Source organism: Cnephaeus nilssonii, assembly GCF_951640355.1.
Source record: "Cnephaeus nilssonii genome assembly, chromosome: 23".
NCBI classification, from domain to species: Eukaryota; Metazoa; Chordata; class Mammalia; order Chiroptera; family Vespertilionidae; genus Cnephaeus; species Cnephaeus nilssonii.
The window spans coordinates 15,908,788-15,935,618 of NC_137094.1; the positions used below are offsets into that span (position 1 = coordinate 15,908,788).

Below are 26,831 nucleotides of genomic sequence, written 5' to 3' on the forward strand. Positions count from 1 at the left end.
GCGGGGCCGTGGTGTACGTGCCGAGTGCGCTGAGCGAGTGGCGCCTGCACGCCCTGCGCTCTTCCACAGGCCGGCCAGGCGCCCGGGAGGCGGAGGCGGCGGCGGCCCAGGAGGCCGGTCTCCCGCGCCCGGGCCCGCGCTCCCGAGCGGAGGTCGCCGTTCGCCGCGCAGGCCGCGTTCCCTCCGCCCGCCCGCGGGGCGATGCGGCCCTGAGACGCGGCCGCCGGCGCTCCGAGGTCGGACCCGAGGACGAGGGAGCGGCCGGGCCGAGGGCGGCGAGCCGGCCTGCCTGAGGCGAGGGGCGGCGGGTGCATGGCGCAGTGACGGGCCCGGCCGCGCCGCCCGCTCTCCGGCCTCGGGCGAGGCCGTCAGGCCGCCACCCCTCCTGCTCGGCCGCCGCCGCCGCCGCCGCCATGGCCAATGACAGCGGCGGGCCCGGCGGGCTGAGCCAGAGCGAGCGAGACCGGCAGTACTGCGAGCTGTGCGGGAAGATGGAGAACCTGCTGCGCTGCAGCCGCTGCCGCAGCTCCTTCTACTGCAGCAAGGAGCACCAGCGCCAGGACTGGAAGAAGCACAAGCTCGTGTGCCAGAGCGGCGAGGGCGGCCCCGGCCCCGGCCCCGGCCCCGGCCCCGGCCCCGCGGCGGCCCCGCTCCCGCCCCCCGGCCCCGCGCCGGCCCCCGCCGCGCCGCCGCCTAGGGCCGCTGGGGCCCGGCGGGCCAGGAAGGCGGCGCCGCGCAGGAACAGCGCCGCCGCCGCCGCCGCCGGGGACGCGGCCAAGGCGAAGGCCCAGCCCGCGGCGGCCGCGTCCCCTCCTCGCGCGGCGCCCGGCGTCCAGGGCCAGGGCCGGGCGGCGGCGGCGGCCGAGGCGGAGTCGGCGAAGGAGGAGCCGCTGGTCCGCTCGTCGCTGCTGCAGGAGAAGGCGAACCTGTACCCGCCGAGCAACACGCCGGGCGAGGGGCTGAGCCACGCCGGCGGCCTGCGGCCCAACGGGCAGACGAAGCCGCAGCCCGCGCTGAAGCTGGCGCTGGAGTACATCGTGCCCTGCATGAACAAGCACGGCATCTGCGTGGTGGACGACTTCCTGGGCAAGGAGACCGGGCAGCTGATCGGCGAGGAGGTGCGCGCCCTGCACGACACGGGCAAGTTCACGGACGGCCAGCTGGTCAGCCAGAAGAGCGACTCGTCCAAGGACATCCGCGGCGACCAGATCACCTGGATCGAGGGCAAGGAGCCCGGCTGCGAGACCATTGGGCTGCTCATGAGCCGCATGGACGACCTGATCCGTCACTGTAACGGGAAGCTGGGCAACTACAAAATCAATGGCCGGACGAAAGTAAGTGTGCGGCCTCGGCCCTGCCCACGGCGGGCAGGGCGGCCGCGTAAAGCGAGGAGCACCGAGTCTCTTCTCTAAAAAGGATCTCCGGGTGCAGAACCCCGATAAGAGGAAGGCTAGGACCCGTCTGTGGGTGTTTATCTCGGTAGCCCCTTTCTCTTGGTGTGTCCCCCCACCCGTTTCCCACCTTCTGCCCGTTTGCCAACTTCCGTCCAATCGCATAGTTTTCTGGCTGAAGGTAGGCTGGCCCTTTAAACTTGTACCTTCTCTCTCGCATCGCACTGTGAGTTCCAGCCTCACTGGGGTTTTAGCCGCCCCGTGGGTGTGTGTGTGTGTGGGGGGGGGGTGGGTATTAAAGTACTGCTCCAAGCAAGTGCATGCATCCTCTCCTCCATGCTCTGGTTTTTGAACCAACCGCTCGTCAGATACCGACCTGCAGAGTCGAATGCAGTGTGGCGTTAGGAATCTGCCAGCTGACCACAAAAAGATAAATGTAAAGTAAGCGCGCAGTCAGATTCCTCACTCTGGAAGAGTTAGGCTGCTCCCCTCCCCCGTCCCTCCCTCGCCCCCGCCCTTCCCCCCTCCCCCTCCCCGCGTCCCTCCTGTTTCGAATCCCACTACCTAAGGGGGAAAGAAGTGTTTCCGTTCCCAGACCTCTCCGTGTAGTAGGTAGGTTACATTTTTAGCACAGGTTTCCTTTATCTGCTTTGTTGATCCCTTGGTTGAAAAAGAACTGTTTTGTAGCTTCCTGGGGAAAACAAAAACAGCCCACATGTGGAATTGGAGCAGGAGTGAGGGCTCATTCTAACATCTCAGTTTGGTGACATTTTTTTTTTTTTTTTGGTGACATTTGTTTTCTTCTCTTTACTATTGCAGTCCCCCCCCTTCCTCCCCCCCCCAGATTCCTCAGTTCCTACCTACTGATCCCGCCTGCCTCCTCAGTGTGGTACACAGTGGATTCATCCCTCCTAAAGAATCTCTTGCAGTCCTTTTGCATTTTCCTTCCCAGGTCTTCATATTTTCTTTGTATCCAGGTTCATCCCAGGCCACCCTGCTCCACCCTCCTTCATCCATCTCTGTCTGATTTTGTAAGTTCGGAGAGCTTATCTCAGGAGACCATCACACCCAGGAGGTGTTTGCAGGAACAGGCTGACTCTTCCTGGTCGTTCTTGGTGTGGGTCAGGCCATCTATTTTGATCATCCATATGGAAGACTCTCAGGCTGAGCAAGGACGTTCTAAACATGGATATTTTGCTGAGGGAAATACCGTGGGAAATCTGATTTACGTTTGGTGCTTCATTGCTGGGTGAAGGCACGTCTCAGTATGTTGTCTCAAGAAAAAGAAAAAAAACCACTTGCTTAATATTAAGCTGCAAGAAAAAAAGGGGGCTTATTCAACCTTAACCTTGGTCGTTAATCAGATCTTCATTGATATATTTTTAAATGACTTTGTCATGGATTAAATGTGAGTGTAGTCATGAACCCTAGAGCAGGAAAGGAACGAGCTTGAGGGAATATTAATACAGCTCTGTGAAGACTGACCAAGTATATTGTGGAGGCATAAGCTTCAGCTGAAGCCGTGACGAAGAGAATGTCTAAAATCTCTTCTCTCCTTCTTCACTGTTCACCCCTCTCCTTCTCGCGGGGGACAGCAGTCAGCCTCTCTTAGGGCAGTTGCTGTTAGAAAATATCTCCTTCCTACATGTCCCACTGTGAAGGCAACAGTAGTTTAGGCTTTAAATTATTTGACTACACGTGTGGGAAAGGACTAACTGAAGGAAGGATGGACTTTAAACCCTTTAGATTTGATCTTATGCTCAGCATCTGGAAATGATTTTAGGGAATCCCTTTCATTGTACTTCTCGGCTGAGAGACTTTTTGCTAAACACCCATATTTAATTATGTGATTTAACTATTCCTAAAAAAAATCCAAAGATATTAGAGAATGGGAAGGCAGTCAGAATACCAGCAGTCATACTATCATGAGCAACCACAGTGTGTTAGGCACCAGATTAATTTTAATACAGGCATGATTATGATCATCTTAATCCTGTAGGTAGTATCATTCCTAATTTACATCTGAGGGTATTTCAGCTCCCACTTGTCCAAAGCCTACACTTAGGATAACCTGCAGGATTCATACTTAGGTCCTTCAAATATCAAGCTACGTGCTTTTTTTTAACTACACTGCACATAGGTAGGGTATTAGATGGAAAAGTATAGATTACTTAGCACACTATTGAAACTAAAATTTTATACACATTTTGTTGATGGTGAGTGAATGAATAGCATTAGCCTTGTATGTGAATAACTGCATGTTACCATTGGGCTATATCAACTTTTGATTAGGTGACTATACAATGTTTACTTTGGATAGTGGCTAAAAAACCACTTTATAGTTATCCACTTGAATCATGTTCATTTAGTATAGTAACTTGAGAGAGGCAGAACTTTATTCTCTTTACAACATGAGTGATTTGAAAAGTTGCTTGCCCCAATGTAGTATTTTTCTCAGATTTTTCACAGCAACTCTATAAAATAGGCAGATCATGGCTGTATTATTTCTGTTCCTAGATCAAAAAATTGAGCCCCAGGAAATTGGGTCATGTGTTACAAGAAATTCATGCAGCATACCAGGACTTGAATTCAGATTTCTGAACAAGAAGCTGATGTTTTTTCTCATTTTCATTATTCTGTATGGTCTTTGTGTATGTCAGGGCCTGATAGTCACATGATATGTAATTGGCTGTGGCTCCTTCAGTGTAGGCTTTGATTTCCCCCAAGTTTCTACTTCGGACATACTTATCTGGCCACAACTTGTCCATCTACTTTGAAAGAGGAACTACCAGGGAAGGATGAAGTAATACAGGAAAAACGGGAGCTCAGATGTAACAGCTCTTGTTTGTACGTTCTCTGGCCCTTTTGGGGGGATTTCACCCCCCCTCCCTTTGCCCTTAAATTGCCCTTTGATCCCTGATCCTGTCTCCCACCCTTTCTTGCATCAGGAAGACTTGTTTGTGATGATGTCCAGTCGGGTGTAGTGGGGGTCTGCTCATTTGAGAAGAGGAGTGTCTGTCAGAAATCATAGGTGCCTTTACCTGGGGGCACAGGAGGAAGAGGAATGCTGAGCACTAAGGATCATGGGAAAGTGTCAAACTATTATTCAGTTGGAGATTCTTAGCCACTCTAAAGGGAAAAAGTTTGCCTGTTAAAATAAAAATGCTAAAATCATATACATATTGTTAGAACTTTATCCAAAACTTTGTTCAGTTCAAATGTACATTAAGAAAAGGAGTGAAATTTTTAAAAAAGGAGTAAGTTAGGTTGAGACCAACAAGTAGCAGATTATATTCCTAAGATTTTTTCACTTAGTACTGCAGTTAGTTACTTAGCTTTGGCTGATTATAGCTTTCAGAGCCAAGAATAGGATGAGGAAGATTCTGTTCCTCTGTCACTGCTGTCGGCGTGGTGACAGTGCTCTGAGATGTCACCAACAGAACTTCTTCTCCGTCTACTTCTGCTGCTTTTTCAATACTCTGGGCATCCAGCACTTACAAATTGAAGCAGTTTGTTTAATGATTTGATAGCTATCTCAGAATTCAAGATCAAAGTCAGTTATTCTGTATGCAGAAAGGCTGAAAACATTGATACTTCACTGATTTTTATTTAGTGCTTTAAAATTGAAGACATACCTGTAGACTGAACGAGTAGCCTTAATGGTAGGCTGTGACTGAACCAAGTTCAACTTTAAAGGAAAACATTTTGTGTGGTGAATTGGTTTACATGTAGTTTATGTATAAGGCAACTCCTTTCATTCTAAAGAACTTTACTTTAAATTAAAAGGGTGTTTTTTGTGAGGTGTGTTCTGGGGGCATGTTTATAACTCGTCCCTTATCTATTACCTAATACACCACAAAAATACCCTGCAAAACCTTAGTCATAGGAGGGCATCGAAACGTGGATGGGTAGTGGACTTTGTGCTGTTAGATCTGGGTTGGCTCCTGGACCTGCCACTGTTTCTGTGTCCTTGAACCAGTTGCTTAATCTTCCTGTGCCTCAGTGACCCCCTTTGTAGAAGGTACTGAGTGATACTTGTCTCTGCCTCTCAGCTTGCTGTGAGTACCTAGATGGAAAAGCACTTTTTAAATCGTAAAGGACTAACGCAAAACTGTTAGCTATTACTCTTCCCATTTAACATTTTTTTCTTTTCCTATCTTTCTCCCTCTTATAAACTGGAGGGGAAAAGACTTAGAATTATCACCCATTTTTGACCTAACCACTTCTCTCCCTCTTCCTCCCTCTATCTCCGCCCCCCCCCTCTCACACACACACACACACACTTTTTTTTTAAACAGAGGAAATAATTCCCAGAGGGGTTAAGTGACTTACTTGTTCAAGGTCATGGAGCTGGTTAGTGACAAAACTGACGTTTGATTTAGTTCATTCTCATATTTAACTTTATGCCGCACCTCATGTAAAAATTACGTATTTCCACTTAACTAATTTGGATGTATTTTATGCCATTTTTTGAGGATTCTTGAACATTTACGACTTCCTTTTCCTTCCATTTACCCTTGTCATTCTACACTTTGGTTGATTTGACATTCTTTCTAGTTTAAATATTCTTCCGTTAGATAATTCCTCCCTAATCTCCCTAGATGTTCTTTACTCACTTTCTTTCCTTTCCTCCGACATAAAAGCCATTTTCCCTGAAACAGGCCTGGCCTCCCGTGTTTCCTGCGCAGGAACTGCCTTTCTGCTGTGTTTCTGGTTTACATGTTCCTTCTCTGCTCTCCTCCCCCTGGTTTTCCTCTGTCGGCCTGGACATCTATGGCTGCTCACCTCCACCCTGGTTCCCGACGCCCGCTCCTTTCTGGTGTGCCTTCGATGGATGGTATCAGCGTAGTTGTTTTCAATTTTTTGCTTGAGGCCTCTCGCATGCCACCAGATGTTCCAGTCTCCCTTGCATTTGCGCACATGCTTACACAGTTGTCATGGGTGCATTTTACTCCCAGGCTTGCATTCTACCTCCTTTTCCACTCTGCCCTTGTTTCTGCACTTGAAACATTGTTAACTCTAGGATGGCATTCAGATCATTTATTGAGTCACATTCAGAGCTTATCTTTGACTCTGATTCCAGCTGAAATCTTTCTGTTCTAAAAGAAAAATGAAAGAAACAAACAAAAAACTGATAGATGGTTAACCAAAGTCTTCCCTTACAATACTTTATTTCTCGCCTGTGTTTTCTAGTCCAAACTCTGAACTGTTCTGCCACCTTTATTGGAATATTTGATACTTCATTATCACATTTCCCCCGAACCAAGTCGAAGCTTTATTTCTGAACCACTTGGATAGTATCTGTAGTCTCTGCTTATTAAAAATTTTCAAGTATTTGGAATTCTTATTTTCCATATTCATTGTCCCAAATCCTATTTCTTTACCAAAAGAAAATACTTGTACTTTTGGTCGCTGCTTACTCTGTTCTCTGAGTCCTGTTTTGATAAGCTTTTCATTCATTTGTTTATTCAACAACTACGAAGTGAATACTTTCTATGTGTAAACACTGTTTTAGGAGCTAGGAATAACTGAACAACGGAACACAATGCCTCCTGTTCTCAAGGAGCTTAAATTCTACTAGAGGTAGGTGAGGGGCCGGGGGGTTGGGTTGATGGTCAGTGAACATATGTTTAAGTAAATACAGGACCGATTGGGTGGTTAATGTTAAGACAAAAATAAACAAGTTAAGGGCTGGTGCTCTGAGTATACCTGCACGTGTGTGGACAATTAGTTGGATCCTGGATGGATTTTGAAAGTGGAGTCTGTGAGCTTTGCTGACGGACTAGATGTGAGGAAGTGGGGAGAGGAGTCAGGAACGACACCAGGTGCTGGGCTTGAGCAGCTGGAAGGAAATAGTTACTCCTTTATCTTGCCCCGACACCTCTGCTCTTGCCCCACTTCTTCAGATTCCATTTATAGCAGCTTGTCCATACGTCTTCTCAGCCAGAGCCTGAACAAAAAAGTTCTGTGCTCCCTTCTCCCACACTCCTTCACGTTGGCTGTGCTTGCTGCTACTGCTGTTGACCTTACAGCCCCATCCTTTCTCCTCCAAAGGCAGAGGGCTTCTTGGCACAGCGTGCTCTCAGCAGCTCTGCCACGGAGGAAATCTCAGCACTCCTCGTGCTGACAACAAGAACTCTTCTCTTTGCTCTCCTTTTCTTTCTCTCCCTCCCTCTCTCTTTCTTTTTAATACATTTTTATTAAAGTTTTACACCATTGATTTCAGAGAGGAAGGGAGAGAGAGAGAGAAACATCAGCGATGAGAGAGAAGCGCTCACAGGCTGCCTCCTGCACGCCCCCACATGGGTGGTTTTCTGTGCTAATTGGGAGCCACTTGAGGGTAGGACCCTCGTCCAATTCTGAGTCTTTCTCCTCGCATAGGGGCCTGCCTCCTCTGTTGTCTATTTTCAGCTTGTTACGTGTCACCAGTCTCCCTTCAAGCCCTAGCTACCTCTGCTAGCTCATCTCTACCTAGCTGCGTATTCTAACAGTTTGATTCTTATGTATTTAATAATCAACTGCTTAGGCCCGCTGTGATCTGTTACCTTTGAAATACAAGCACTGTTCCAGGCAGACTAGTTTCTCCCCTGTTGTTCCCCTTCTCACTCCTGCCCACACCTCTGTGAATTGTTTGACTCCCACACCCTTACCCCAGCCATGCAAACCTCATACATTCTTTAAGATCGTGCTTGAGTCCCATTCCCAACTATCTCCCTCAACTCTGAGCCTCCATCGAGCTCTCTTTTCTGCAGACTTTATATGCCTTTGACTCCTGAAGTAGCTCCTGGAGCTGTTTCATGCGATCTGTCTCAGCATGCCAAGCACCTTTGGTTGTTCTTGTTACTTGTGTTCACACTAGTGAATGCCTCAGCCACCCTGCCCTGCACCTCACCTCTGCTTCCCCTTCTTTCAGACCAGTTTCTAAAACTACAGGGAGACTTTTTGAAAGTCTATGAGGGTTTTTGTCCTATTGAGGTCAACTTGACGATGCTGTTTCTAGTCCCTATTTTCCTGATAAAAATAACCCAGGCCAACATGGCCTAAACTATTTTTAACTCCAGATACTGGGAGAAAGGTCTGCTCTGAAGGTGAAATGAAGTTTTACATCATTGCCTAGGCCCAGTCTCAGTTGATCAGGTTACAGCTTGTGGTAGAATCCTGCCTATCCATGAATCTGGAAGGGATAGGAACTGCATATCTTACCGCCCTTACCCCCACCGACGGTCACTTCAAAATAAAGAGACACAATGGATGACCTGGAAGAGAGAAGCTTGTGGCCAGCAAACTGACACAAAGCTCCATATTGATACCACGTGATTGATGTGCAGAGTAAAAAATTTCAAGAGCAAAATTTTAAGCTTCTAAAATTATCATAGAATTATCATAGTTTTGATTTGGCTTTAGAACAAGAATTTCTTCAAATTTTCAAATAATATTAAAGGAGGTTTAAGAGTTATGTTTAACAAAAGAGCACATGGGTTAATCAGGACCAGAACTGTTATGATCAGTAAACCTTTGGCTTTAACCACATTCAAGCATTTAAACAACTTCGTGGAAACAGCTGACTTAACTGTTTAAAGAGGGCACTGGTGGTGCTGAGCATGGAAACTGGCCAGCGTAGAGGTCATTTGAAATTGGTCTTGAAATGCATACATATTTATGCTTATAAAGAATTTTTCATGCCAACTTTGCTTAATTTTTATATTTAAAGTGTGTTTTCATTCTCTTAAGTACATTTTTTTTAGTTGGTAAAGAAAGTAGTCTGAGATTTAGTATTTACCACAAATTATTTCTGTACAAAGAAAAAGAATGGTTGTAGTTTATAGTGGTTACAGCCTAGAGTATTTTGGCTAAAATTTATGTATGATAATAGATAGCATCCCTTCCCAAAAGCTTACAAGCTTTTTTCAAGGTAATTATGGTAGTGTTCTTTGTTTTGCTCTGGGCCCATTGAGGAACCTCATGGAAGCTACATACCTTCTCACCCTAAAAAATGAACATACAGGCAAAGTTTTGCTTATAATTAAGCCCATGCATAGTCCCTATATTAAGAACCCCTGTTATAAGAAGAGTTCTAAAAGAACAAACAAAACAAAAAACATTTTTAAGCATTTCATGCCTGGTTATGGGAGAGCAAGGTTCTGTGTTTATACAATTGCTATTCTTGCCCCGTCTAGAATTATGCTTTGTCTCTCCCTGCTCCCCTTTATAGTTGTCACCTTAAGTCATATACTAGTGGTATACAGTATACACTTCTGAAAGATGTTTGCCTTGCACGGTCTGGCTATAAATCGAAACAAAGTTGTAAGTACCAGGATGGAAGCCATGACCTCAGTGAGAATGTCTCCCCTGGGAGCATATGGTTCCGGGCACATCTGCTGTGTTTTGTGCAATCTTACACAATAAAAGCCTAATATGCAAATTGACGGAACAGCGGAACGACAGGTTGCTATGATGTGCACTGACTGCCAGGGGGCAGATGCTCAATGCAGGAGCTGTCCACAGCCCACAGGCCCCAGGCCAGCCAAAGTGGGTGCCAGCGGGCCTCCCCTCCCCCCCAATCGCCCCACCCGTCGCCCCACAGATCGGCCCTGATCTCCAGCCAGGTATAGGGACCCTACCCGTGCACAATTTCGTGCACCGAGCCTCTAGTTTTCTTATAAAAGACTGACAGCCTTTATCACTAATGGTTAATACAGGATTGGAATTCTTTCTCTCTTCCCTCTACCCCTTCACAGAGTCCTGTTCCCTGCCCCCGTTCATGTGTCCTGTCTTGTTTTTGTGCTTATAACTGGCAGTAAGATTAATCTGAGTTTTTAAAAAATGGAAACTTCAGTAATAATAGTGCACAAGGGCTTGGGTGGAGGGGTACTTTCAACAAAAGTGAAACTAGAATTCATATTGGTTGGTTTTGTTTATATTATAAATAGTTTCTGTAATTGTTAGATCTGAGGCATCTCTTGAGAGTGCAGGTAGGATGTATCTTTAAAATATGTAAGAGCAGTTGGTTCATACGGCTCGTTCTCAGGACCGGCTTGGTGGTGCATAGTAACTGTAAGGTTTTGCTCTCATGCATATTGACTCTAAAGATTCTTGCAGGTGTTCTTTATCCTGGAAATCTCTCGGGAAGGGAGAGCAGGAAGCGGGCAGGTGACTGGACAGGAATGGGGGCTGGGCCTGCTGGCTCTGCTCTGGATTCTAGTTACCTGGCAAGTCACTCAGCACCTCTCCAGACTCTCCAGCTATGAAATTGGAACAATGCTAACCTAAGTAACAGAAGAAATGTTGAGTAATTGATTATTACAAGACGCTTTTAAAGAAGTGATTATATTTTTAGCTCTCAGCAGTGCCTTTTCAGAGTATTCAGACTTGGCCTTGGCTGCCTTAATTCTGAACCTTTGCTCGCATTCATTGTGTTGGTTAAAGTCCAGTTTAGATTCAGAATTCTTGACTTGTTTTTAATGAACCTTGTTTTTAATGAAAACGAATATGGTTTTGCTTGGGCAATTGGCACATAGTCTTGGCTCTGTGAAAAAAGAAACTGGTCAGTGTATAAGGGTTATGGGTAATGAAGTAATTCAAACTGAGGGACCCCTTCATCAAAGCATCTTTCTCTCTTCACACCTTCCCCTGAGCAGAATGCAGTCAGATGGCAATTAATATTTAATTAGTAATCATTAATTTAATTATTTAAGGTACATCTTAAGAATCAAAACCCTTAGACGTTAATTTTATTTATTTTTTAAAATTTTAAAGAGTTTATTTGAGCTAAACTGATGACATATGCCAGGAAGCAAGATCTCAAATGCTCCTAGATGTTAATTTTAAAAGCTAGTTATATGTACAAATAAGTTAGTATCTATGTGAAAGATTGGATCAAATCACATACAAAGGAGCTTATATTCATTTTATAGTTTTATTGATGTAAACAGATTAGATTGTTTTGTAATTTGTTGCTATTATTTTAAAATATATATATAGGAAGGGAGAGGGAGAGAGAGATGGAAACATCAGTGATGAGAGAGAATCATCAATTGGCTGCCTCCTGCACCCTCCCCCCTACTGGGGTCAAGCCTGCAACCTGGGCATGTGCCCTGACCAGGAATTGAACTGTGACCTGGTTCATAGGTTGATGCTCAACCACTGAGCCATACTGGTCGGGCGCTATTACATATTTGATATTTCTTTTATCTACCATGTAGTCTATATTAGGAGGCTTTTAAAATAAAATCCTAAAAGTTAATTTTCTTCCCTAAAATAATATGGGATGTTTGGGGGCTAGCTGTTTTTCATTCATGCTTTGTAGCTTCTTTACTCTTCAACAATATCATCTTGTGGATATTATCAACTCATAGAATAACTTTGGAGTCATCACTATTGAATTTGATTCATTTAATAATCCTATATAATAAAAGGCTAATATGCAAATCGACTGAATGGTGGAACGACAGGAGCTGCCCATTGGTGGTCAGTGCACTTCCACAGGGGAGCACCGCTCAGCCAGAAGCCGGGCTCATGGGTGGCAAGCTCAGTGGAGGTGGTGGGAGCCTCTCCTGCCTCCGGGAAGCGCTAAGGACCCCTCGGGGGTCCCTGACTGTGAGAGGACGCAGGCTGAGCTGAGGGACACACCCCCCCCCAACCCCCAGTGCATGAATGTCATGCACCAGGCCTCTAGTAAGCTAATATCAACAGAGAAAATTTTGGCAATAAAAATTTTTAAGCCTCATAATTTCACTCCTAGGAATTTAATTTCCGGAAGGCATCAAGGATACAAGGATATGTACAATGGTAGAGCTTCAAAACTGTTTTACAATATTGTTTATAATAGCAAAACGTTTTATAAAAAACATTTTAAGGAAAAATCCTAAAAATGCCTTGGTAAGTTTTGTTTTATATGTTTATCATTTACCATTAGTCAAAAATCCTTTACAATGAGTCAGCTATTGGCCAGGAAAGCAGCCAAGCTAATGAGCTCTTATTCTCCGTGACTGACTCCATGCGAACCTGTCCTTTGTTCTGTTCTTCTCTCCCCACACTCTCTTCCTTGGCAATCTCTGGCAGCCACATGCTTCAGCTGTCCCCATGAAGATGGCTCCTAAGTCTGCATCCCCAGCCATGGCCTCTTTGTGGAGTTCCAGACTCACATTATCAGCTGCGTTTTGAACATCTCCACCGGGATGGCCCACCAGCCTGCAGACTCAGTATGTCCGACAACTGAACTCCTCTCTCCCACACCCGTCTTCCCTGCTGCCATAAGTGGTCTGCTGGTCTCAACCAGACACAGACCCTCTCCCCCACCTTTGACCCAGCCTGTCCCTTGCTCTGTCTGTGAAAGTGCTTGCCAAGTCCTTTCACTTCTCTCCTCCCCCTTCCTCTCTGCCCAAGGCCCCTCCTTGCATCAGAATGCCATTGCTTTGTCTACTGACGTTTTGGTCCCCCTCGTCTTCTCTGTGGCATGTTGTTCCTGCCCCAAACCCATTGCCTTCTTCTTGTCATGCTCCGACGCAGCTGTGCTCATGTTGCGCCCCAGCCCAGACAGCAATGGCTCCCCTCCGCCCGCAGAAGGTCGATCTCCTTAGCAGGCACTGGGTGTCTCCATAACGCGGCCCCTCCTCGCTTTCCTGTTTTCCTCCCTTTCCCAAGAACTCTGTGCTTACCAACCTGAGTGTCCCTCATCACCAGGTATGCTCTGTGTTGTGCATTTGAAACTTCCTTGGTATGACCCCCTCCGTTGGAAATGTCCCCTTTTCCAACTTTTATATTCTCTGAAGCGCAGCTCAGACACTGCTTCCTCCACAAAGTCAGCTCTGAGCTGTCCCAGTGCTCGCGAAGCGCTCCCTTTGCCGGTGCTGTTGGCTGCGTGGCGTGAGCGGAGCAGGTCTGAGCCCTGGTCTCCGAACGGCCCTGCTGGCCCTGCGTGGACAGAGGCCGACAGGAGAAATGCCCTTTTCTTGGCGCTGGGTCTTCTTTTCAGCGCTCGTTTCTTTGTTGCCAGGATACAGGTTTGAAATTTTTACTTCTCCAAACATAGTCTGAGTTTATTTATGGTGAGATATGTTATGTATAACATGAAATTTAGCAACAAAGTCAAGAGATTTAAGTGCACATAGATTGCCCTTCTCCATTGCCCCCATGCAATATGCTAATTAATGCAGTGAACAAAATGAATAACTTTTTATAAAGTTTTTAATTGTACCTTTAGGAAGTGAGATTTACATAAACTATACGGGTTTAATTGGAATCAGAAGTTTAAAAATTACCTTATAGTGAATCCCTACTTGCTCTCAGTCCAGTTCTTTCGATGACCTGTTTTCCCCCTTTTGAGCTAGATTTATATAAACCGCGCGGGTATGCGGGGGGTGGGGGGGTGCTTTGGGAGTGAATGGGGACAGGTGTGAGGAGAGAGCTGGAAAAGGCCTTACACAGTACACCTGTCCGTGGGAGCACTGAGCATTATGCCTGACGTGTGTCACTTAGGAGTCACTTCGGACCCTGTGTTGCCAATTTCATCTGAACTCTTGGGTCAGACTAAACACGCCTCACTGAGCCAGGAACTGAGCCAGAACACAGGAGGTGAGTCCCCTCTGGACTGTCACCTCTGCGGCTAGTCTCGGCGACTTTGACAGGATGTTTATCCTCCTTGCGGTCCACTCTTCTACGATCTCAGATGGCGAGATTGTGTCTACCTAGATTTGTTGTGAAGAGTTTCTTACTAAATGTCAGCTCTCAACATTCCAAAGGGCAGAGTGTAAGCCCAAGGCAATATATTTTCACAGAATTTCCAGCTAGGAAACCATTTCCTCTTGTTCAGGGCAAACAGAGTCCACTGACAGCTCATAAAATGTGAGTTCTCTTAGCTTTGAATCAGTGCTCCAAAATCATTTAGTTCAAAAGGGAAAAATTCTTTTTAAAGTTTCCTGGTTCAGCTTCATATTGAAAGCACGCCTCCCAAGGCCAGAAACAAGTGTCTTCAGTTTCCAGAGAAGCATCCCAAACCTCTTCCTTCCTTTCATTCTCAGAGTAAAAAACAAATTTCGGGTTTTTTTAATCTTAAGAATGTCCTCAATCATGTATATTTTCATGTCAAAAAGGGAAAAGTAGTATTTCATTGTTTGCTTATGTTTAAATAGGCTTTTCCCAATGGGCAACGGAAATATTTAAAGTTGGTGTCTCAAAGAGATGGCAGATAAGGGACCTACCGCAGGATTCTATAGCGGGCGGCTGCGGTGCCTCCTCAGCAAAGGTCTGGACCCTTCTGCGGCCTCCACCCCAGGCGGGAGAGTGCCGTCCTGCTGGGGAGGACCGGGATACCCCGGGCGTCACCGGCCCTGACGCCTCTGGGGCGGGGAGCCTTTCCTTCTTCTTGACGGACTTGGATGCGTTTCCCTATCCTGAGGGTTAGTGCCTCGGGTGGACATCTCTTGGGATAACTGTACCCTTTATGGGTGTGTCCCAGTAGTCCATTCGGGCTAACACACCACGGGCCGGGAACCTGGTAAACGGCAGAAAGGTGTCACTGCGCACAGCCCTGGAGGCCGGGAAGGCCAGGGTCAGGACATCGGTGCTGGTCTCCCGGGAGGACTGCCTTCCTGGGGACGGAGCTCTGCTGTGTCCTCCGAGGACGGGCCAGGGCTCCCTCCAGAGCTTACAAGACACCAATCCCATTCCTGAGTACTTCCCAGAGGCCTCCTCAAACACGATGGTCTGTGGGCCTCGGCATTGCCACACGGGACTCTGCAGTGGGGGCGGGGCCACAGCGGGGCACTTGGTCTGTGATAATCATCTCCGTGTAAGTCCTAGGGTAAGGAAGCCGCCTTCTCAAACCCTCTCCCGGCTGGCCCCACTCAAGGACCACAGGAGCGCACTGTTGGTTACCTTCTACGTCCTGTCTCCTCTGCTTGCTTTTCAAGATTTTATCCTATTTCTACCAAATTCCTTTTACCTATGAGATATGTTATGTGTAACATTAAATTTAGGTCCTATGAAAGGACCTCACTGCCATTTAACTGCTTCCTGTCTTTGTTATGCTCACACTGTTTGCTTTTCTTCCCTTCAGTTTTTCAAATCACATCTGTCCCTTAAAGATAAGCTGAGGTGTGTGTAGCTCCACGCGGTCCTATTACTTTGTCCCACGCGAGGAGTTCCTTTTCCCAGAATTCTCCTTCTCTTTATGATTTGCTGAGCATTCCTATTGTGTGTGCGCGGTGTTTTCTTTCTTTGCAGCTAAGTCCTTCCAGACGGACCCATGCTGACGCTTTTTGTCGTGCGATGTGGTGGGTGCTCAGTAAATATTTTCAATGCTGCTAATGACTAGGTGCTTAAGCAGGTGAAAGCATGTTTAGAAGGAGTTATTAGTCGCTTTACCAAGAGATTAAGAGAAAAGAAACTGAATTTACTAAAAATACTGTGAATAAGAGTATGTGAGGGACTTCTGCATATGCAATACAAACTAAGCAAAAACAGCAACATCAGAGTCTCTTTTTAAAAATATATATATTTTATTGATTTTTTACAGAGAAGAAGGGAGCGGGATAGAGAGTTAGAAACATCGATCAGCTGCCTCCTGCACACCCCCTACTGGGTATGTGCCCACAACCAAGGTACATGCCCTTGACCGGAATCGAACCTGGGACCCTTCAGTCCGCAGGCCGACGCTCTATCCACTGAGCCAAACCGGTTAGGGCATCATCACAGTCTTTTTTTACCCAAGTCTGTATAAAGCACACCAGGACAACAAAATTGCCAATTAAGAAGTCCAGCATGAACGTTATTTCAAAACTGGAAACGCTATGCTACATTTAAGGAACTTTAAATTTTGATAATCCAACCATAGCTGAGGTAACTTGTTAAAATATGAATTCTGGTTTAAACACAGTAGCTGCCAGGTTTCATGAGGCTTACAGAAGTACCTTTTAAAGCCTCTGATATCCCGGCGGGGGAAGTCCCAGCACGTGCAGGATTCCTAAATGACGATTCACCAGGTCACTCCTTGGCCACACGGCCATTTGAATGGGTTCATGACCCTTCCACATTTTTGCAGGTTTCCTACGAAATTCCTCTTCCCCCAGAGCCTCCAGGAGTTTGGCTTTTAGGTCTCCAGTTTTTCCTGACAGTCTGGTTTTCCCGGTGAGCGGTGAGCGTGGGCTCTCCCTGTCCTCGGCCTCCCAGTCCGGGGCCTGGGGGCTGCTCCGGGGCCTGGGGCCTGAGGGCCCGGGGGCTCGTCTGCGGTCTGGGGCTCTTCTTCCTGCCGGAGCATCACGGAGCCCATCACTGAGGGGCTTCCTGGTTTGCTGGCTCGCCTGGAGCTTTTCCATTTCATCCCTTGTCCGTAGAGTGACGTGCTGCTGCCTTTCCTAGAGCGGCATCGACACGGAGGTGCAGATTCAATGCAGGCCCTGCGAGCGCTCACCCCCTTCTTCCTCTCTCCTCATGTGGCAGAACTGAGGGGACCAGGGAACACCAGATGAGGCTAACGTGGCAATGGCCACCTCACATAATACATTTAGATGGAGGTAATTGAGCCATAACAGGGGTTATAAAATTTAATTAGCACAATTGTTTAAAACTTCTCTTTTATGGCTCTTTTATTTATTTTCAAAAAGTCTCAGTTGGCATTTAAATAAAGGAAACAGATAAATGCGGCCCCTCGTCAAAGGTCATTTCACTGCATCGCCCACCAGTCGCCCCAGTCGCCATCCCCATGTACCTCCATGTAGCCCTCGGGCTCCAGGGAAAGCAGCTCAGAAGTGAGTAACATTTCTGTTTTAATAAACAGTTAACTCTGTTCATTCAGTTACTTAGCCTGGTGCTGAGAAGCAGGGGTCACAGGCCACCACTGCTAACGGACCTGGTGTTCTCTAAAATAGTGTCAACACAGAGTATCTTAGCCTCCTCTTGTCTACAAAATGTGATTTTTTTTTATTAAAGAGAAGGACTCTATATACAAAAGCCTAAGCGACCATTAGGACTGGTCGACCGAACAACCAGTCGACTGGTCGCTAAGACATGCACTGACCACAGGGGGCGGGGGCAGATGCTCAATGCAGGAGCTGCCCTCTGGTGGTCAGTGCACTCCCACAGTCAACCTCCCACAGCCGGCCAAACTCCCGCGGTCCCTCCCCCCGGCCGGCCCTGATTGGGACTGGGTGAGGCAGCCCTATCAGCCCGATCACCAGCCAGGCCAAGGGATCCCACTGGTGCACAAATTCGTGCACCGGTCCTCTAGTTTAAGAGTAGTAAAAAACCAGAGATCTCTTTTATAAGCTGTTTTCTCTTTTAATTCATACATGGACTTATAAAATCATCTTTATTACTACGCAGGCCATGGTTGCTTGTTATCCAGGCAATGGAACAGGATATGTACGTCATGTTGATAATCCAAATGGAGATGGAAGATGTGTAACATGTATATATTATCTTAATAAAGACTGGGATGCCAAGGTATGCAACTTAATTGAACATTCTTTTTTATCACAGATATTTATACTCCCCGTAGGTAACACTGTCTTTAACACATGTAACAGTCAAAAATTTCTTAGATTTGTTTCAGTCTTAGGTATTAGGCGTAGATCTTTGTAAAATGAAATAAATACTAATATATCAAAAAGTGGGTTCCTTTACTTTGTTATTGAAGTGTTCATCTAAAATTTAACTTTTACAAAAGTGTTTTATTAAAATGCTAGAGGCCTGATGCATGAAATTCGTGCAAGGGGCTTGGCCCTCGCAGCCACGCGGCTTGCCTCGGCCCTCACAGCCCCGGCTTCGTCCGGAAGGTTGTTCGGCTGTCCAGTCTAATTAGCATATTATGCTTTTATTATTATAAATTTTCCATATGAACAACTATAAACTTAGTTGTGTCCCACCCTATAAGTAAGAAATGTTTACTAACTTAAAACTTCATTTTAAGACATTTGGATTTAGATAATACTCATCTGTTTTATCCAGTATTTTCAAAAACCCTAAAACAGGAAATGATTTTTTTCTTGTGTCAGTGCATTTACTTAGAATTTCAACTCACCTTCAGACCTTGTTAATTGAGATATATATGTCGTGAATCCAGTTAAGAATTTTGAGTCACTGTAATGAACTCCCCTCTCCCCTTAAAGTTAATTTTATAGCATTCTTGGTTGTTCACACTCAGATATTTGACTCTTTTCCTAGGTAAGTGGAGGTATACTGCGAATTTTTCCAGAAGGCAAAGCCCAGTTTGCTGACATTGAACCCAAATTTGATAGACTGCTGTTTTTCTGGTCTGACCGCCGCAACCCTCATGAAGTACAACCAGCATATGCTACAAGGTAGTATTCCTTTAAGAAACAACTGTTAAAGATGATGGCAGGACAGAAGGGGGTAGATAAGATAAACTTAAGTTTTCTAATGAGTATTTTCATGTTCTTCCGTGACTTGTATCATCATGCTTCAGTCATAACTTTGCATGTGAGTAATTTTACAAGATTTATTCACAGTCAGTACTACATGTGACTCTGCACAGCGCTCCTTGTTTGGGGTGAAAGGGGACGCATGGGCCCTGTCAACTTTCCAGCCCCCTCTCCTTGTTTGTCCATCTCTTAACCACTCACCCTCCTCTGATCTTGTGAGAGTAGAGTGGCCCTTGACCAGTGTGTGGTTAAAGGGGTACAGCCTCCCAGGCAGTCAAAAATCCGTGTGTGATTTTGACCCCTAAAACCGTAACTGCCAATAGCTTACTGTTAACCAGAAGCCTTAGTGATAACAGAGTCAACGAGCACATATTTTGTATGTAATATGTATTACATACTGTGTTCTTACAATAAAGTAAGCCGGACGAAAGAAAATGTTATTAAGAAAAATCACAAGGAAGATAAATCTATTACAGTATATTTTGAAAGAAAACCTACGTGTAGGTGATGCCGTTCAAACAAGGATTGTTCAGGGTCAGCTGCATTCACTAGAAAGAAGAGATAGAGAAGGAAAAAGCAGATTTTCAAAAGGTGGGGAGGAGGGAAGAGAGAGAGATGATGTAGGAAAATATACCAAGTAGAGAAATCAGAGGTGACCAGGGAGCAGAAGTGAAGAGAAAAAAGAATAGAGGAGAGAAAAGGCTGTCATGTGTGGGAGTTAAGGTTAGAAAAATAACCTTTAGCCGAAACCGGTTTGGCTCAGTGGATGGAGCGTCGGCCTGCGGACTGAGGGGTCCCAGGTTCGATTCTGGTCAGGGGCATGTACCTTGGTTGCGGGCACATCCCCAGTGGTGGGTGTGCAGGAGGCAGCTGATCGATGTTTCTCTCTCATCAATGTTTCTGACTCTCTATCCCTCTCTCTTCCTCTCTGTGAAAAATCAATAAAATATTTAAAAAGAAAAAAAAATAACCTTTAGCTTTAATAATAGCATCTCTTTCCACATTATATTCTTTTTTTTTTTACAAGATTTAAAATTCTATACCTATTCTGTTTAAGGTGTTTCTTAAAGTCTTTTTTTTTAGCATTTATTGTGGCTCAATTAAAATGTTAAGACTGTTAAAATGGAAGATGATACAGACATTGTTTAAAAATAAATACTTGTAGAAAAATAGCACCATGTATTAAGTACCTATTTTTTATTGTCAAAAGGACTTGGAACATCATGATGGTGAATTACTGTCATGCAGTTGCTTGATATGATGAGAAGAGGCATACTCTCAGACACCGGAGAAGAGTAGGCTTTTTAAAATATACATATTTTTACTGATTTCAGAGAGGGAGAGAGAGAGACATCAATGATGACAGAATCATTGATGGGCTGCCTCCTGCATGCTCTCTACTGGGGATCAAGCCTGCAACCCAGGCCTGTGTCCTGACTGGGAATCGAACTGTGACCTCCTGGTTCATAGGTTGACGCTCAGCCACTGAGCCACGCTGGCCAGGCGAGTCGGCTTTGAATAATGCTAAGGACAGGCCAGCCTTTGATGGCATTCAAATTCTAAAGATTGTTGTCATCTCTCTTTTTTTTTGCTTCTTTTTGAGCCATGCTGCCTTTAAAAGCCCTAATTCATTCATAGAGTGAGCAGCCAGCTGAGCAGTTTGTGGCTGGAGAGCATAAGGAACCAAGAATGGAAACTGGGAGCCTGGTCCATACACGACAGGTGGGACTGAATCCCATCCCCCTCAGCACTCCAGTGCTCAGTTCTGCCCCGACTGCTCCTTTTTTTTAATATATTTTTATTGATTTCAGAGAGGTAGGGAGAAGGAGAGAAAGATAGAAACATCAGTGATGAGAGATAATCATTGATTGGCTGCCTTATACACACTCCACCCTGGGGATGGAGCCCACAACCTAGGCATGTGCCCTGACTGGGAATCGAACCGTGACCTCCTGGTTCATAGGTCGATGCTCAACCCCTGAGCCACGCCAGCCGGGCCTGACCGCTTCTTTAGAACCTTTTCTGGCCTAGAAACTGCTTCACAAACCTTCCTTTTCATGGAGTCCTGAGTGTGGTCTGTTTGTACCCTTTCTAGATGAAGAGGTAACAAACAGTTTTAGGTAGTAAAGGAAGGAAGTGCCAGGTGATTATGGAGGGTAAGTGCCAGGCGTTTGGAGGAGGGGACAGTGTGTGGGTTGGTGAGATGGGTCTGGTGTCCAGTGTCCAGCAGGAGGAAGAGCTCAGCTGGGCCTGGAATGTCGGCAAGCAAGGACAGCGAAGCAAGGTGTCGCTCGGGCCTGGGAGGAAAAGGACAGTGCAGAGGTTACCGTGAGGGGCTCTTTACGGAGGCCAGTGGCAGATGAGGAGGGAGAGACAGATCCCATGTGGGTGCAGAGGTTACCGTGAGGGGCTCTTTACGGGGGCCAGTGGCAGATGAGGGAGAGACAGATCCCATGTGGTGGTTTGCCGTTGTGTCCAGGTAAGGACTGAGGGCTAGGGAGGGGAGTTGATCCAGTATCTAGGACTGTGATGACCAAGAAACTCATTGGGGCATGGGCAAAAGAGAGAGAAAACCCCATACCTGTGCCCCCTTCCTCTTACCAAGGCCTCTCGGGAACATAGAAGAGTCTAGATGTTAAGACAGGTTGGGGAAGAGCAGATTCTAGAAGTCAGGAGGCTGGACCGTGACCTCAGGTCTGTCCCTCACCATCTGACAGCTCCACGGGCCTCAGTTTCCCCAGCTGTCCAAACTCTCAGACTCTGCTCTGCCTTTGACTCATCACTTCAAATACTTCACACGATTCAGCTCTGTCACATGTACTGGCTCTTCATTCGATCGATACTGCTTCCCCCAGTGAATTCTGCAGAACCTGCAAGGTGCTTTACCCGCCCGCTGTGTTCTCCTAAGGAGGTGACTGTAACACGCGGCCACTTCCTGTGGTGTGTGTGCATTTCCCCCATTTTTGGTACCAAAAGGGGTAACTATGTACTGGGTAGTATTTAATAAAGCAGAGATTCCTCATTTATTTGTGGAATGATATATTCCAAATAAGTGAAATTTTCAGGAAGATGAAGTTCAGCTAACCTGTGTGTCTAAAGACAGTACAACTGTTTCGATAAAAGTCCTAGACAATTCCTAGCATATTTTAAGTCTCTCTTGGTGACTCGAGGTTGTAAAATTGTGAGCATCCGTCATGACTTCAGGGTCACACAGTGCTGTCCTTCCGGCCCTGCAGAGCCGCGGCCCCGGGTCCTCTGCCCTCTCTGCCCTCAGAGCGCCTGCTCTGGAAGGCGCAGCGGCCGTTCTCTACCCCTTAGCACCTGTGTGTGGGCTGTGGGCTGGCCGGCCATCATCACGTAGCTAAGGCACCCAGGAAGCCAGGGAACGCATCCCTGGGCGCCACCCCTCAGCGGCTCCTGCTTCCCTGCTGTGCTCTGAGCATCGAGGCTGGATGAGTGGGAGGTTACTCGGCTCACTGATCCCGGTAACTTTCCGACTGAGACGTTACTTTGACATGACACGTTTTATAGACCATTGACAGCATGCCACCTTTCCCCAGTGTGATCATTCTTACCCTATTCTAAATTTTCTTTTAGGTACGCAATAACTGTTTGGTATTTTGATGCAGATGAGAGAGCCCGAGCTAAAGTAAAATATCAAACAGGTAAACAGCGTTTGGGGCCAGGGTGCACTGGAAGGACCATGCCCACAGTCCTGGTTTTGGTCGGAGTCCTCGATCCCCTTATTTCAAAGAGGACGTCTCTTAAGTCAGCGGCAGGGTTATCTTTAACCATAAAAATTGTCCAAAGCATAGGAAAGCGTGAGGCACAGAAGTCAGAACATGACAACCCAGGCTGCGTTTCTGTGTGATTATCCTTCCGGTCGCAAGCTGCTGAGCTCTGGGAACTGCCATGGGCTTCCTCTCACGGTGCCCACAGAAGGAAGTTCACGTCTTTCCTTTTTAAACGTACATGCTCCACCGAGTCCTCCAGGTCTTCCACGTCTAATGGGGGTGTGAAGAAAAATGGCACAAAGGAGAGGCGTGGAAGCACCAGCATCAGTAACCCAGCAGGCGTGGGGAGTGTGTGCTGTGGTGGCCGTAGGTCAGCACACGGTGCCAAGCCTGAGGGTCCTCAGGATGCCGGCCCTCCCCACTTAGGGCCTGTCTCCCTGAGCTGCCGGTCTTAGTTCCCGTCTGATGGACCCTCACCTGTCCTTTCTCTAACCTTTTATCTCCAAAGTCTGCTCAGTCTGCACGCTGCTGATGCACCAGCTGTGTTTTCATGAGCCTTGGATCATCCCAGATCCTCCTTTTATGAAACTGTACAAATGGGATGTTTATAGGTTTTAAAGTCATCATTTTTGGCAGAGCCTAGTAGTGTGTGTGCTTTTAGTGATGCAGGACACGCCCCCCCCCGTGCACGAATTTCGTGCACCGGGCCTCTAGTTCTTTTATAACAAGTTAAATTACTTTTTAAATTAAAAGACAAATCTCTGTGTAGAGAATGTCTTTTCTCTTCGAAGGTTTGCTAGCTCAGAGTGACGCATTCATCATAGTGCAGTGCCCAGGGGAGCTGGTGGAAGGAAGTGCAGGTGTGAGCTTTCAGATGATGTATGTTTGCCAAGTTGAGACCTGTGTATACCGTTAGGAACTCGGTGGGAAGCAGTAACAGCAGCTGGCTGGTGCTTGATGAATGACTTTTTGTTGTTGCTTTTTGTTTTACCTTGCAGGTGAAAAAGGTGTGAGGGTTGAACTAAATAAACCTTCTGATTCAATCAGTAAAGACGTCTTATAGAGAGACTTTGATCCAGCAATACCCTCCTTTACCTCCAATGATTGTCAACTTGTGACTACACATAAGTGGGATAAAGAAAAAGAGCCAACCAGTTGGCATTTCAATAAGGAAACAGAAACCACCTTTTTGTGTTGCATCAGAAAGAAGATTTGACCGTGTGGCTTTGTACTGCATGACTGACTGCAAACCTGTGATTGCTTATGGAAGAATATAAGCTACCAGCTGAGAATGGTCTCCACACCTGGACATGAATAAGTGCCCTAGGTAGCATTGTTTCATTCTTACATTTTGTCAGATCTGCCATCTAGCTGAGTTCAGTTCATCTCTCCCTTTTTTATATAGTCAAGTTTGAATTTGAAGTAATTTTTGTATGATCAGGTACAATTTATCAAAACTGAATTGAGAAAAAATTACAGCATTGTCCCCCAAAATAGCATCAATCTATTTTTGTAAACCTCTTCGTACTATTAAATTTTGCCCTAAAAGACCTCTTTTAATGATTGCTGCCAGTGACTGACAGTTTTCTTTTTACTTACAAGAAGGAGCACTTTAATTACCAGCTGAAAAATCGGATTTTTTGTAGTCCTGTCTCACACTAATTTGAACTCTTAAAAATGGCTTCTGTTGTTTTTGTTGACATTGTTAATAATGAGACATAACAGTAAAACCATCACCATTTACTACCAATAACTCTTAGTTCCGAATGTTTTATAAGAAAAAATACACAGCGAGAAAAATGCAGTTTTATTTTTTAGGTTAAATTTTTTAAAGAGCTACAGAGACTGGCGCTCCGTGAACTTGAGGCTATCTTCAGCATCAAGTTCCCGGGGTAGAGGGCTTTCCTAAGCTTCAGGTGTGCCCTGTAGGGCAGCGGTCGCCAGCCTCTCGGACCTCGGGGAGCACCAGGGGTCCGGACCGCCCGCCGGCGACCGCTGCTCTGGAGCAGAAGAGCCCATTCCTCAGGCCTGTCCTCTGGCTGCCCGTCGGGTTGGCTGCACGTCGAGCTTTGCCATTACGTTTTCCTGCTCCTGACCCCCCTGATCCGCAGGTCAGAACCGGTTCCCGTTGGGTAGCCTCTAGGGGAGACTGTGCTTCGAAACTGACTTGTGCTGTCAGAGGCGGGATGTTAGTGACTCCCCAGGCCGCCGCTGAGGCGGTCCCCACCGTGATGCGGGCCTCTGGTCGGTACCAAAAGGTGTGCCGTTAGCTTAGAAAATCAAACGTGAACAGCAAGATAATTCCACGTTGTATGAGTTTTCCTTCTTACGTTTCAGAAAAAGAGGGACTGTTACAAAATCACACAAGGCCTCCCAGGCTTGGTCACCTAAAGTATGACCCGGAACGGATGTCTAGACTTCAGTGTCCCAGGCAAAGCGCACAGGGTGGCATCTGTATTCTGCATGCATTGTGGGTGGAATGCCCACTTCAGTTTCCTATCTCTGTCCTTGATCTTCTTGGCCAAAATAATGTGAGTGTACAGAAATATTTCTGTATATTTCAACTTACAACAGTTTTAAGCATTTGTATCGTTTGTATTCAATTAGAGACTTTTTCTATGGAAAGCTCAGTAATTTTTATTAAAAGATCAATGTTGTTCATGTAAAACATGAAAAAAAAATTTAGTGAAACCAACAGTGTGGACCTCGGGTGGGACTGATGCTCAGTGTTGCGGCCTCACTGAGGAGAACTGCAGGACAAAGCTGTAGTTGATGTCTTTTTCATAGCCCGTGTTCAGTCTTGTCCCACTTCCTCTCCTTGTTCCGATGATGCAGTGTAACATCTCCACAGCAAGTGCCTCTGCAGCCTGGCCCGGGAGCCTCCCAGCCAGCTGGTCTCTGTGTGCGCTGCCATGTTAGGTGTAGAGCAGATTGTGCTGTGTGGATGGAGGTCTGTCTGACTGTCAGGGTGTTCAGCAACAGCCTCCCAGCCTGGGAGCCCCGTGTCATGGTCCGATGTCCACCCGCAGCTCTGCAGGGTGGGCTGTGCTGCCAGGCAGGGTTGACGTTTTGTAGTTTGGGGAAGTTTATGTAAGCCCTTGGAGGTCATTGTGAAAGGATTAAGAACCAGAATAGCCATTTCTTTAATGTCCATTTAAAATCGGTTCATTTCATGTTAGTGGGGTCGTTATGTTGTCACCAAGCAGGACTCTTGTTTAAAACAAAATTTAAAATTATCTGTGGCCTCTATGTGTTTAATCCTGGTTAAAGACAAAGCTTCTAATGCTGTTTTTATTCAACACATTAACCAGCTGTAAAACACAGACCTTTATCAACAGGCAACGGATTTCAGGATTCATACATAGACCGTACAAAGTCATGTAATTTGAAAAGCAGTGTTGCATTATGAAAGAGCTCCCAAGCTGCTTATAAAGCTAATTAATTAAAATGATGTATAATTGTTCTTGAAAAATATGATGCTTGTTATTTCCATCTGTCTTTTCCTGTTTTCTAATTCTTTCTGAGAGACTGACTTTCTTTGTATCGGATACTGTGCTTTACTGTCCCACACCTCTGGCTTGGTTCAGAACGTTTGCTGTTCCTTTTGTAAATGGTAAGGGAAGGGAAACCAGTCAACAGGGGGGCCCAGTGTGAGAGAGACATCCTGGGGGTCATTGGCCTGCCCTTGGGGTCCCTGAGCTCTGTGCTGAGATTCTCAACGTTTGGGTTCTGCCCCTTTTCATAGGATTTTTAGAACAACTCCAACACGCATGCTCTTGAGCACATCCGTGTCACCCTGTGCTGCAAAAGGATGGGGCATCGGCCCTTTGTCCCCAATGGCCACAGGTGTCCTGTTGGGTGGGGATAGTTACTAATTTGTGTGGTCATAGACTAAAACATATGAGCTCTTACAAAATGAGGCCAATGTACATGGTCACTGATCTTGCCTTTAAATATTTTAGTGTGGGTTTTCCCCCAGCCCATCTTAGGGCATTTGGAAAATTGTACTGAAATGCAGCTGGGTGAATTCGAGGAGAGGACAAATGAGTTCGAGATGGAGACTAATTAAATTAGGTAGTGTGGTCAAAAGAGGTCTCCTTTGCATTGAGATGAAGACTTTTTCTGCCAAATTATTCTGTTCCTTTGGTGTTCTATGAAATACCCTTACACTTTTTTCTCAGAACACACCAAGCAAGCAGAGCAAACTTGATCTCCATTTATAAATAAGATAGGACCAGAGAAGTGACTTTTCTTTAAGAAAAGGGGATGCTTCTTGAATCTGCGTGTCATACGTGTGCAGGGGCCGCGCTAACATTCTCTGTACCGTT

General features: G+C 46.2%; 1 protein-coding gene across 2 annotated transcripts; it reads left to right on the forward strand.

The window, feature by feature from the left end:
• On the forward strand, positions 1-24,960 carry EGLN1 (egl-9 family hypoxia inducible factor 1). Of its 2 annotated transcripts, XM_079763527.1 has the most exons (5): positions 1-1,334; positions 17,712-17,831; positions 18,552-18,688; positions 22,367-22,434; positions 23,502-24,960. In XM_079763527.1, exons 1-5 carry the CDS (start codon positions 414-416, stop codon positions 23,564-23,566), a joined length of 1,311 nt encoding a protein of 436 aa, XP_079619653.1. In that variant the 5' UTR covers positions 1-413; the 3' UTR covers positions 23,567-24,960. The 2 variants fall into 2 exon arrangements, with proteins under 2 accessions (XP_079619653.1, XP_079619654.1); XM_079763528.1 differs by lacking the exon at positions 22,367-22,434.
• Positions 24,961-26,831: the final 1,871 nt, after the last annotated feature.